The 12,851-nt window shown below is 40.4% G+C and overlaps 1 protein-coding gene across 3 annotated transcripts in view; it reads right to left on the reverse strand.

The window, feature by feature from the left end:
• LOC142099299 (complement factor H-related protein 1-like) overlaps positions 1-12,851 on the reverse strand; it is a 213,356-nt gene that overhangs the window by 120,856 nt on the left and 79,649 nt on the right. For all 3 annotated transcript variants that reach the window (XM_075182621.1, XM_075182619.1, XM_075182620.1), the window contains 2 exons: positions 12,514-12,711; positions 7,444-7,623 (listed from right to left, as the gene is read on the reverse strand). In XM_075182621.1, coding sequence (XP_075038722.1) covers positions 7,444-7,623; positions 12,514-12,711 — 378 coding nt within the window. The remainder of the gene's footprint in view (positions 1-7,443; positions 7,624-12,513; positions 12,712-12,851) is intronic.

The raw sequence follows: 12,851 nt of genomic DNA on the forward strand, positions 1-12,851 counted from the left end.
CTGTACGCAGACCACTGACTTCCCTGCTACCTCCCTGCATCTGCTCACGTCCATCCTGATCTCCGTGTTCAAATCTGCCTTTCCACAATATCAGCTAGTCGCTGACTCATTGACCAAGATAGCTGCAAGTCACTGACTTTCCTATTCTTTATTGGCATTCTCTCTCCATCTGCTGTGATATATGTTCCACTAGTCACCCTGCTACCAGAGGACCGTTGTGTTAACTTCACCACTCTGGTAAGCCCAGTCATCTGGTGAATTCCTGGGCAAGACTCCTAGTGCCAGTGACACCGGGCCAGTAAAACCTAAGCAGAACTCGTTCCCGTGTTTTATCCTCCCCTAGATGTCCCCCACAGACATGTGTGTGTGCTGCTTTTAACACTAGGGGTACATGGACCTGAGGAGCCATCAATTTTTCTACTTTTTCACCCTGTACAATAGCAACTCTATACAGGAAATTATTTTTGACAATAAAATATGGTATACCTTCTGCAGGCTGGGTGGCTTTCGCTACCCCATTTACCTCAGTCACACTTTTAAGGGCATGTTCCAAAGTGGCATCATTAAGTTGGTCTCGAGCAAAGTCCTGCAGAGGAAACAAAATTGGTATTGCGGACCAGTCCGTATCCTCACTGACAGGCGGGGTGGGCTCATCTGCGACATCATTGTCCAATGCTAGTTTGGACTGTCCATGTTTCCACGCAGGTGGATGCTTTTGTGGAACTCCTGCTATGACTCCCAGGATGCCATTCCAGTTTGGCAGTTTCCAAAGATCGATGTCCAGATGTTGTGGATTCTTAGGCGGTTTTTTTTTAAGACCGGGCTTCCGACCGTTGCATTCACCTTGGGCAACCGACAAGTTATGATTTCGGGTAAGGCAGAGCTGGAAACCAATGAAAGTTCACTCCCCGAGTCAACCAAGGCCAGAACAAGGTTTTGGTTGATTAACACAGTCACCCGGAACAAACAAGGACTTCCTGATGTGGGACTCATGGTAAAACAGCTTGGAAATGCAGGTCCAATATGTGCCACGGAACAGTCCATCACCAGAAATTCAATAATCCGAGAAAGCTAATTCTCCTCAGGCTGCAGCCATTTCTTTAAAACTTTAGAAAGCTCAGCCACTTGCGCTCTGACCGTTTTTTCTTTATAAAAGTGCCATTGGGGATATCGATGGGCTCGGCCTGGCCCAGAAACTCCAATGCGAGCCAATATCTCAGACTTTAGGCACAAATAATCAGAGGCCAGGCCCTAATCTAGATCCATATAAGCTTGTTGAGCTTCACCAGTCAGATATGGCGCCAGCCTCTCAGCCCAATCTTTAGGATGCCATTTTGCCCTTTTTGCAAGTCTCTCAAAGGACACCAGATATGCTTCTATGTCATCACCTGGCGACATTTTCTGGAGAACAGGACCAGGTGGTTCATTTCTGTCATGCCTCACCTGGCTTAACTCTTCCCTTAAGAGCATTGTGTTTTCCACCTGTGCCTCGGCAACTCGTAGCATCTGAGCTTGCTGTTGTTGCTGCGCAGCAGCCACATTCACAAGGGTTCTCAGTACTTCCTCCATGTTGACGTCTGCGCTGGTTGGGTAGTGGAAACTGGCTTCCCGGAGTATCCCACTCCTGACACCACTTGTGGCAAGAGCCCGCTACTGCTGAAGCACACGCGAACAACTTCTTTTTATGCAGCTTTATTGTCAGGATGGTAAAATGTTTTGACACCGTATGAATTTCACAGCAATTCTTGGAGACCCTAAACGATAGCTAGACATAGACCAGCTATCTCAAGTCCAGCCAGCTTCCGCAGCGTTGGTCTCACTGAACAAATAACACAATCAAGCTTTTATACATGATACTCCTCCCCCAGCCTTAGCTTGATGGGCAGGTGACGCAGCCACTATCTCTTTAAAAGGAAACACCCATCACTGGCTCTGTTTGCACTAACAGACACACCCTGTCTGTTTGCTGAGAGGAAGGAGCTTTCAAAATCATTTAAATTAACAAAACTTTAAACTATACATAAGTCTTTACCTGGTTTAATCTCAATCTAGGTGCATAACTGCGCCAATGTTTTATTCTGTTTGTATACTTTCTCTGCATCTTGTCAGATAAATGCCTCCCTTTGTTAGGGTAGGTATAAAATAATACCTAAATTATGGTTTTTTTAGCCCAAAAAATGGAATTTTGTAAAAAATAGCAAAACAAAACCAAACAAAACCAAAACCAAAACATGCAAGGGCAGTTTTGACAAAACCAAAACCCAAAAGGTAATCCAGATCCAAAACCAAAACCAAAGCCAAAACACGTGGGTCAGTGAGCATCGCTACTTTCAGGACCATAAACACTGAAATTATTCTTCACTGCGTTGGACTAAAATATTTATAATTTTTTCCCATGGGGTGTAGAGTAAACGTGGATGGCCTTTCGCTGTTCCTCCATCCACTTAAGCATACAAAGGATGGAATTCCACGCTGTTACCACCTCTTGCTTCAGTTGGTGACAGGGCATATTGTATTATTGTGGTAGCAGCTGCAATCACCTACATGCTGTTGGAGAATGGCGGTAAAGTCCAAAAATTGTTCCAGCCACAGACAGCATCTCCTGCATGTCCCTGTCATCATCCTCATCAGCAGCAGCTAATTGTATAGCGCCAGTAATTGTGTTGCGCTGTACAGAGCAGATGAGAACTACGCATAAACCATTATAAGTTATGTTAGTTATGTAGATAGTTACAAGATATAGTTATAAGTAGGTTAGTTATGTAGATAGTTATAAGATATAGTTATAAGTTATGTTAGAGTTATAAGTTATTTAATTATGTAGATAGTTATAAGATATAGTTATAAGTTATGTTATCTCACATCAGTCCCTACCCCATTCGGAGCTTACAGCCTAAAATCCTAACATATACACACACACACAAATACAGCCAGTTAACCGAGTAGTATGTTTTACAACTGTGGAAGAACACCGCAAAGGCACCGTGCTGCAAGGTCTTGCATTGTCAAGACTGAACTTACAAGAAGATGCCTCAAGGTAAGTTACAGAACTAGCAGTCATACAAAAACGTCTGACTCTTTCCTTGCCACTGCGTGTGTAATGGCATGTTGGCAATTTTTTTTTTTTCTGCAGTTAACTCTGCCTTGATTACAGGTGTTTTTTAATTTACCAAGGAAAATTGTGTCTTTTTACATTTTTGTTTCCCTCACTTTAAAAACACTATGCACCTCAGTCTTTAACATAGGCTTTAGCAGATGACATAGAGGCATTCCTATCATCATGACTGGTGCCAGCAGCTGCTTTGTGCTCCTGATCTGCTCTTGACTGATGTGAATGCATATTGATGGAACAATACAATGTCACTACACTTTAAAGAACACTGCCAGGCCTATTAATAATGCTATGGCCCAATACAATGTGAGTGGAGACTTTGAAAAATAAATTCAAGGCCGATTACTTCTGTTGAAGCACTGATCACTGGCAACTATTTGGGGGTGAGCTCTGGCACAGTCTTTTGGGCAAAGGTATATGAAAATCATATTATGACCTGTGAGGTGCTAAAGATTGACTGGAAATTAGTCTTATTGAGGTTAATAATAATGTAGGTACAAAATAATAGCTAAATTATGTGATTTTCGCCCAAAAAGTGGCAGTTTGTCAAAAAAAGCAAAACAAACCAAAACTAAAACATGCAAGGGCGGTTTTGGCAAAACCAAAACCAAAACCCAAAGATAATCCAGATACAAAACCAAAACCAAAACACGGCGGTCAGTGGGCAAATTAACATTTAGTTATATATATTTTGTGGTTTGAGCCTGTCATGTTGAAAAATTATCTATCCCGGTTTCCATTCTTGCATATGACAAGTTTTTCTAAAAGTGAATCTGGGTGTAAAACCACAGTGGTGTATGTAAAGCGGACCTACCACCTACACAATACTTTACATTAAACATATATCCATATCTCCCAACTTTTCTGTGGATAAAATCAGGACATATTAAAGGGAACTTAGTCACATCACTATGAGGTCACCCATAAATGTAACACAGTCAAGAGATTGATCTTGTCAGTGGCTGAGAACAGAACTTCAACCTTTTCGTGGACTGGTCTATTACTGTACTGTAATCCATCAATCATTTGAACGTTTACAGTTCTGAAGACTCTGCCTCAAAGAACCAGCTATTCAGGAGATTATATTGGTGGACTAAAAAAGAGGCAAGCAGCATTTCTTGGCCACTAAGAGTGATGTGAATCACTAAGTCTAAAAATAACAAACGCAGTGTAATAACACCATTTTAGCAAAGGACAAGGAAGCGGACAGAACATCAACAAAGGAAGAGGTGATTACTCAATCTAATCAGGAGAATCAGCTTACATTCTGCTGATAAAAATGGTTTAGGACAATACTCAATAATACATGTTTGTTCAGAAGGAGACTGCTGTCTGCAGTGGAATACATTGACACGCATTTAAAGGGGAAACCTGAAAGGAAATTAAAGCACCAACTAAAAAACGCACAGGAGCAATGAGGGACATATGACACAGCTAGGACAACATTTCCAAAAAAAGAGATTTGAGCACTGTGCATAAATTTAAAGAACTCCAGAATTCCAGAATAAGCCTCTGCCAAGTCAGGAACAACAACAAGCAGGACTTTGAGTAAGATCAGACTATCCATATTTAGGGGCATATTTATGAAAGCACGGTAGTGCACTATCGTGCACTTACCGTGAAATTAAGCTCCCTGGGTGTCCTCCGGATATTTATGAAAGGTGCATCACAGCAGATATCATGGATATCTGCTGCTTTGCACTCCTCTTCGTTTTTGGGAGCAGTCACCATTCTACAGTATGGTGACTGCTCCCAGCTCAAATCTAACAAGTTCCGAAAAAACATTTTTTTTGGAAACTTGTCTTGATAATGTACGCCAGCTGAAGCTCCGAAGAGCAGAGCTGGACAGCGCATGTGTGGAGGAATCACATGATCCCTCCCTGTCACTCAGCGCTCTCTCTCTGCAACGACAGTTGCAGAGACAGAGAGGGGATCTTTGTGCGCATGTGCAGTTCTTGGAACTGGACATGCGCAATTGAAGAATGAAAAGAACGAGGAGAAGACCCGGAGACAGCGCTTCCGAAGAGGGGGGTAAGTATGATTTTTTACATCACAGAAACAGCAGTTTTTCGGAACTGCTGTTTCTGTGCAGGGTTGTACATAAATGTGAGAAATATTTTAATCCTTGTCATTGCGATAATTATTGAAAACTACTTTTCACTTTATGTGAATATTGATAAATGTGCCCCTTAATCTTTTTCAAGCACTGTTAAGACTAACCAAGAGCTTTGCTTTAGTTATTGTTTTCCATTTTATGGTTTTTATGGAGAGTTTTTGTAGGAATTTATAAACTGACTGTTATATTAAAGACTCTTGGGAAATTGGTACTATTTTTGGTGTATGATTGAAATGATTAGGTCTCTAGAGGAATATTAAAATTCTGGATTTTTAGACCTAATAACAAATTTAAACAGTTACGATAAGTGTACATATCCATTCTGTTTCATTTAGATACCGATTAATGTTCTTATTTCCCTCACTAGACACATTGGTCTTACACAGGGTGTAGCGCTAAGTTTTGAATGACAATATACAATTTAAGAAGGCTGGACATCCTGTATAACTGCTTCAATTTTCAAAAGATAGATTTCATCCTGTTAAGGGCAGTGAGCGCAGATGATTCTTGTCACATGTGATTCTGGTTCCCTCGCTAGTAGTAACATGACATGTGTCATCTTAGTATTGGGCTACTTAGTCCCAGAGGGAGAGGTTATCAACATCTGGAATCTAATCCTGCTTACACTCAAAAAAAGTTCCTGACAAGCATCCCTTGAGACATCATGGTGATAGGATAATACAGTTAATATTTAACAAATGTGATTATCACAATATATGATGCAGTATATGAAGCCACAAAATAAGAGTTCCAAAGACTAATAAAAAGCGTTAGTGCTAGCAAAATATATTATTTTAGGAGAAATGTATTTTGTATTAATTAACAAAGTATAACTTGGATTTCAGTTCTTTTGTTGCATTGGAATATGTATTATTGTATGATATTTAAATAGATGTTTTGTGTTAGCTTAAATATTTGAATACTGTGCATTTTTGCTATAAAGTTATGATAAAAAGAGTCAAAGTTTCTGTTCATTTAACTTTGACCTCGATAGGCACCCGCAAATGTAATAAAAAACTCTTGCAGTCATTGTGGGCCTCTTTTACTAAAAAAACATAAATATTGTTGCATGTAGTATTTTGTGTTACGTTGCTCTGCACATGCCCAGAAATGAACTACACACCAGTTAACACAAGTGTAAATGCAATTCATCTACAAGCACAAAGGATACTTGTGACATTGTACCATTACTTGGACGGAACGTAAAATGCTAAGGGGCGTATGCATATAGTCAACGTACAGTAAGGGCGTACCAAGCTTGAATGCACATAGTAGTGTCCGATTCAAGCTTTGGGGATCTCACAGGTATGTGTGTATTTCTTGTCCTACTTGCACCAGCTACAGGTCAGGTGTCAGTGCAGAGTGATAGTGATGATAGTTACGTATGCATGTTGGAACATGTTTTTGCAATCAAGAGCAACTGTAAAAATGCATTTTATGTACAGTAGACATTAATGACATCATGATAAATGTATTTCATGACAAAAAATGTTTATTCTATTAATGACTACTATTAACAGGTGACAATAAATTAATCCTTTTTTTTTCTGATGGGTCTTTATATTCCACATATGAATTGTACATATAATGAATCATGCCCTGTATGTTTAAAAAAAAGAAACAATAAAGGGTTGAAGCGTTGTAGCATTTGGGTTATAGAACTACCCATCATGCACATGAATATACCAAAGTGCAAACATTGTTGAAAATTCTTGTAAGACAGGAGTGACCTTATAACTCCTCACATACATACAATACTACTTAATTGTGCAATGTGAAAAGCCCAGTCTGTGTCTTCCCCTACTTAGTAGTTCATTTCTCAATAAAGCTATAGAGGAGTTTGTGCGATATGTATTTATAAAGGCAACAGTATGTCATAGCCATGACTCTTGAGCTACCATCCAGGTATGTAGGCATTGTTTCAAGGACCTAAAGCATTGACATTTTTATTATTATGACTAATATTATTAGTAGTAATAGTAGTATATCAACACTTAAACAAAAATTAAGCAAATGATGTATCAAAAAATCCCAGATATGCATTACATTTACATTGTGGCACTAGACAAGAGCTAAACATGAAATAAGAGAGTGATTGTAAATTAAATAGGTGGACGGATAGGTTAAGATATAACACATGTATTCTAGTCTAGTGACCACAATTCCTTTGCTCAGTATGCATTATACAGCCACTATGATGCAAACAAACACTTACTTGTAGCAATACATTTAGGGTATTGTATGCCGTTCCATTCACATTTGGCTTGTAGACCATTTTCTGGAAACATTCCTTCATTGCATTCAAATGCAATAGTTTCTCCAAGTTCAACTACTGTGCTTTTATTGTAATAGATGTTACTGCTAATCATTATTGTTGATTGTAATAAACAAAAACCTGTAAAATGACAAGAGGTTCTAATTAAACTGCAGCACTTAATGCAACAATTTATATGGCAGCAGTGTAAATAGGTCAATGACTTCTAAAAAGCCACAATACATTGAGCCTGATTCTTAAGGAAAGTAAAGCAAAAAAATGAGAAACTTTGTACCTGGCAAAACCATGTTGCAATTCGAGGGGTGAAAATTAGTTTATTATTTTGCACATGAGGAAAACACTGTCTGTTTTTTCATGTAGGACACAAATACTTGATAGCTGTCACTCACCAGACTGTGAGTGCTTCTTCCCGTGTGTTTAGGAACCGTGGCCGCCCACCATCCTGAGGGTCTGCGCATGTGCAGCCCTTTCAAACCTTCAGTACATGTTCCTTTTAGTTAATTGGCTGATCAGGCAACACTCTCTATTTAAAGCACCTGCTGTCTATACCTCGTTGCCTGATCTTGGAGTCTCATTCCCCATGAGCCTCTGAAGGTGTTCCTGTGTTTCCTCGTGTGTTCAGCCCAGCTGATTCCTGTGGTTTCCAGACCACTTCAACTCTCCTGTGGTTTCCAGACCACTTCAACTCTCCTGTGTTTCATCGTGACTGTATTAGCTGATTCCTATCCGCTGCCTCCGTACACTACAGTTATCTACTCACTTCAACTCTCCTGTGTTTCATCGTGACTGTATTAGCTGATTCCTATCCGCTGCCTCCGTGCACTACAGTTATCTACTCATTTCAACTCTCCTGTGTTTCATCGAGACTGCTCCAGCTGATTCCTATCCGCTGCCTCCGTGCTCAACAGTTCCTGCTCATCTCAACTCTCCCGTGTTTCCTCGTGACTGCACCAGCTGATTCCTATCCGCTACCTCCGTGTACCTGCAGTGTCCTGCTTGCCGCTACCCTTCAGTTCTACTCGTGTCTGCAGCCAGCTGATCCGCTCTCCGTGCTTCTACAGTGTTCCTGCCTGTGTCAACTCGCCTGTCTGCATTGGATCACGCTCCGCTGCTGTCTTCTCTGCCATACCGCTTCTACTCTTCAGTGATCTCCAGGTGACCAGTCCTAAATACTACTGCTTCCTGAGTATTGTTCCATCGTTGCTGGTCTACCTACATGTGCGCTGCACCTACTTGGATACCGCTCATACTCCTCAGTGATCTCCAGGTGACCAGTCCTATATACTACTGCTTCCTGAGTATTGTTCCATCGTTGCTGGTCTACCTACCTGTGCGCTGCACCTACTTGGATACCGCTTCCATTTCCCTGGGACTCCGCACCCTGCCGGCCTCCTGCAGCTCAGGTATCTCTGCACTCCTTTCTGACAGCCTGCTCTTCTGAACCACGGTATGCATACTTATCATTGACTGTGCTCGTGTATTGCATACCTTGCTGGACTGAGTTGTTCTTCTCTGAAGTTGCCTATCCACTGAGACTATTGCCATCATTTGACTGTGTTACCTTGTAGTCTGGATAGTTCCTGTGACTTTGTATATTAGTGCAGTGCTGCTCTGTTATTACTACTTTGTGCATATCTTCGTGGGATCAAGTTCAGTGTGCCCGTGTATACTCTGCTTTACATTTGTCTCCCCGTGCTCCTCCTCACATATATATTTCAGTGGTACAACTTGCTAGAGGCAGACCACTGATTCCTGTTTCAGTATCCTTCCATATAGCAGTGGTACAACTTGCTAACGCAGACCACTGACTTCCCGGATACCTCCACATGGATTCCGTTCCCTCACCTAGACAGCGGTACAACTTGCTAATCGCAGACCGCTGACTCTCATCACCTCCTCGTTGCTTCTGGACATTCCTCCTCACTATAGCAGTGGTACAACTTGCTACCGCAGACCACTGACTACCCTCACGTTCCCTTTGTCCATTCAGTTCCTCGTGTACTACTACCTATATATTACCAGTGCTGCTAGTCATAGACTTTCACGAGCATTCTCTACCATTTGCTGTCTCCTGTTCCGTGATCACCCCGCTACCAGAGTACCATATTACCATCTATACTGCTCTGGTAAGTCCATCACCTGGTGATCCCTGGGTAAAGACTCCTAGTGCCCGTGACAATAGCTTTATTTTTACACTGAAATTTAAAGTTGATCTAGGAAATGCCCTGCGCCAATTATAAATCTGTCCCCACATTTTAAATTTACTTCCCCCTTCAATGCAACATGGTTTTGCCAGGGTGAAGAGTTACTATTTTTTTTTGCTTTACTTTCATTAATGAATCAGGCCCATTATTTTTTGTTCTTGTGAAATGCTCCAAATTCTTCTATTAGTTTACTTGAATTTGGAATACAATTTCTAGTCAATCCCTCCTACTCCAGCTCAGGATTTACCTGATGTGTAGCACAAGAAACTTTCATTTTGTGTATTTTTTATATGGGAAGATCCCTTTTGGATGTATAGGTTTAGGTGTTGTAACGACATGGGCACCATCAATTTTAGCAACATTTAAAATGTTATTATTGATGTGACAGAGTGGAAGATACATAGGAAAGTGGTCTGCAGATTATCTCAATATACTAAAATAATATTTCTCTGAGGAAACCAAAATCAATAGACAGACTTGATAGATAAACACATTCCCTACCTCCTAGCAATAGCAAACCTCTCATTTACTAGATATCCAATTAATATATGTGGCATTCCAAAACCATTGCTTGCCTAATAAGTAAAGCGATAAGCGTGGATGCATGAAAATAAAATGCTAACTTGTAGTGCTAGTTCATATTACACATATATACACTAGCGGCATGACAACATACACAAAACATTTTATTTATATTTTCTTCATTACAATGAAATTTATTAGCACCAGGATTGTGCCTACCAGAGATATGTGAATCTATAATGGTTCATTAAAACATAACAACACCTGGGGGTAAATGTATTAAAGTCTGGTTTCTTCAACTCGCCGATTCCCGGTGCGTTGACAGCTAAAATTTAAAGCGGCGCTGGCTTGTAAAGGCAAGTGCTGCCTTTACAAGCCAGCGCCGCTTTAAATTTTAGGTGTCAACTTGCGAATTCCCGGCGAGTTGAAGAAACCGGACTTTAATACATTTACCCCCTGGGGACTTTTTCTTAATCCCCAAACTGGTCCTTTGGTGCAACTTTTGCCAAACAAATTCATTTAGTTCAAATATGAAATTAGCTGCTGACAACATTTCTGATCAAATATTGTATACAGCAGTGTTAAAATTGCAACGTGGAAATGCTCATACACATTTTTTTTTTCATGAAGTGTTTATTTCATATGCATCCACCTATAAATAAGCACCATTATATCTTGCTGGGCAATTATTGAGCACATTTCTGCAGCTAAGCATTATTTGGCATTCTATTACTATTAGTCATGTTACTGTTTATTATTCTTTGGTGTAGCAGGCAGGAGTCAATGTTTAATGTTCAGGTGTAATGCTTTGCATTTTTAGGGTATATTATCAGTTTTTCTTAGGTAGTTTTAGTGAAAATCAAAAAAACCCAAAACATTTCTTTTTTAAAATCTAGCACTATTTTCCTCTCTATACAGTTCAAACTAATTAGGCAAAAATAGTACTTTCTGCTTGAGTGGGCATTTACTTTGCATCCAGATAGAGAAAAAATTGACAGCTCTCCACAATAATGAACTCTCCATCATCTTCATTGACTGGAGTGTCGTGCACAGCTGTAGGCTGGCCATTGATCAGATACAGGGGCACTTGAGTGTCTGTGCTCACCATGGTGATCTGTGCGGCTATTTCTGCAAAATCCTGCAAAAATTCACATTGCAGAAAACTGCAGCTTAGAGAAAGTATGATTACCATAGTCCACAACTGCTGACCTTTCAATGAGGCGTTTCCCACATACATTATATGGTTGCCTATGATTCCTGAACATGTACAATGTGTAAATAAAGTGTAAAAAGGAAAAAAAAATTCCTTGAGTGTAAAATAACTCGGACTGGCTAGTATCTTGCCAGTAATATTCTCTCATATGAAAGTGGTAGAACTAATAGTTATAAATTACCTCCAGGCTATGACCCTCAAAAGAGCAAATGTAGATTAATGTGAAAGGGATCTAGGGCAATTCATACACTTACTAGAACACTTGCTTAATAACTACGTGCAAGTAACAGAAATATGCTATAAATGGGTGGGGTATGGAATAATGAAGGCGATTATTCCGACAAGACTTACCCCAACATGGTCACACCGAACGGCTCCTTCACTGACCAGGATCCAGAACATTATGTCACCACCGACTGCAAGGCATTGCGACGAATGAAGAAGCCGGCGAGAGTTGATGACGTCACGGGTGACGGCGCTAAGTACATTGTCCATGCCCGCATACTTACATTACCCCCTTAGCAGCACCGATAACATCGTCCGCGTCACCAGTGACATCGTTAACTGTCGCCGGCTTCTTCATTCGTCGCGATGCCTTGCAGTCAGTGGTGACATCAGTCGTCCTGGAGCCTGGTCGGTGAAGGAGCCGTTCGTTGTGACCACGTCTTGGTAAGTATTGTTGGGGTAATCAGCATTGATGTGCTGACTACCACCGCTATAAACAGTGATTGAAGTGGCCAGTATATGGTGGTATGCCATGCCATCACTTTCCTTATTGCTTTGATTGTAAAATCATCAACATCCATTCACTTACATTTTCCATACCCCACTTCTAAATTTCCACCTTGACAACTGGCTATAAAAATATAAAAGGCATGATATTTCATATTCTTGCAGTAGACTGTTAAAAGAGTGCTTATTACTTGATAGTTACAGCACATGGGTGCTATTTGCACTAAGGTAGTAAGTATTGTAAATCTGTAAGACTATTGGAACCTCTCAGTGGCACAGGAGCATGTCCATGTTTATGCATTTTTTCCCCTTTCATTACCTTCTGTCAATGGTACTTGCCTTTTTTGAAGCATTTAGGATACTGCAGCACTCCCTGGTCACACGTTGCTCTCATATTAGTGCCAGGAGGAGAATCATATGCATTTAAACAAGCAAATGAAACTGTGTCACCATGTTCACTATACAGCTTCTGATTCCTTCCATATCTCAGCTGTATATTATTTTGCTTCATGTCGGTTTCCTTTACAGCACATGGCTCTGAGACAATAACAAAAGTAGAGCAGCTTTCAGTTGATTTTTTTTTTTTAATTGTAATTTTTAAAACATGATACAAAAACAGACAATTTAGCCATTTGAAATCCGATCCCAGGCTGTATTATATCATGAAATGCAGAGCC

Source organism: Mixophyes fleayi, chromosome 8 (assembly GCF_038048845.1).
Source record: "Mixophyes fleayi isolate aMixFle1 chromosome 8, aMixFle1.hap1, whole genome shotgun sequence".
Lineage (NCBI taxonomy): Eukaryota > Metazoa > Chordata > Amphibia > Anura > Limnodynastidae > Mixophyes > Mixophyes fleayi.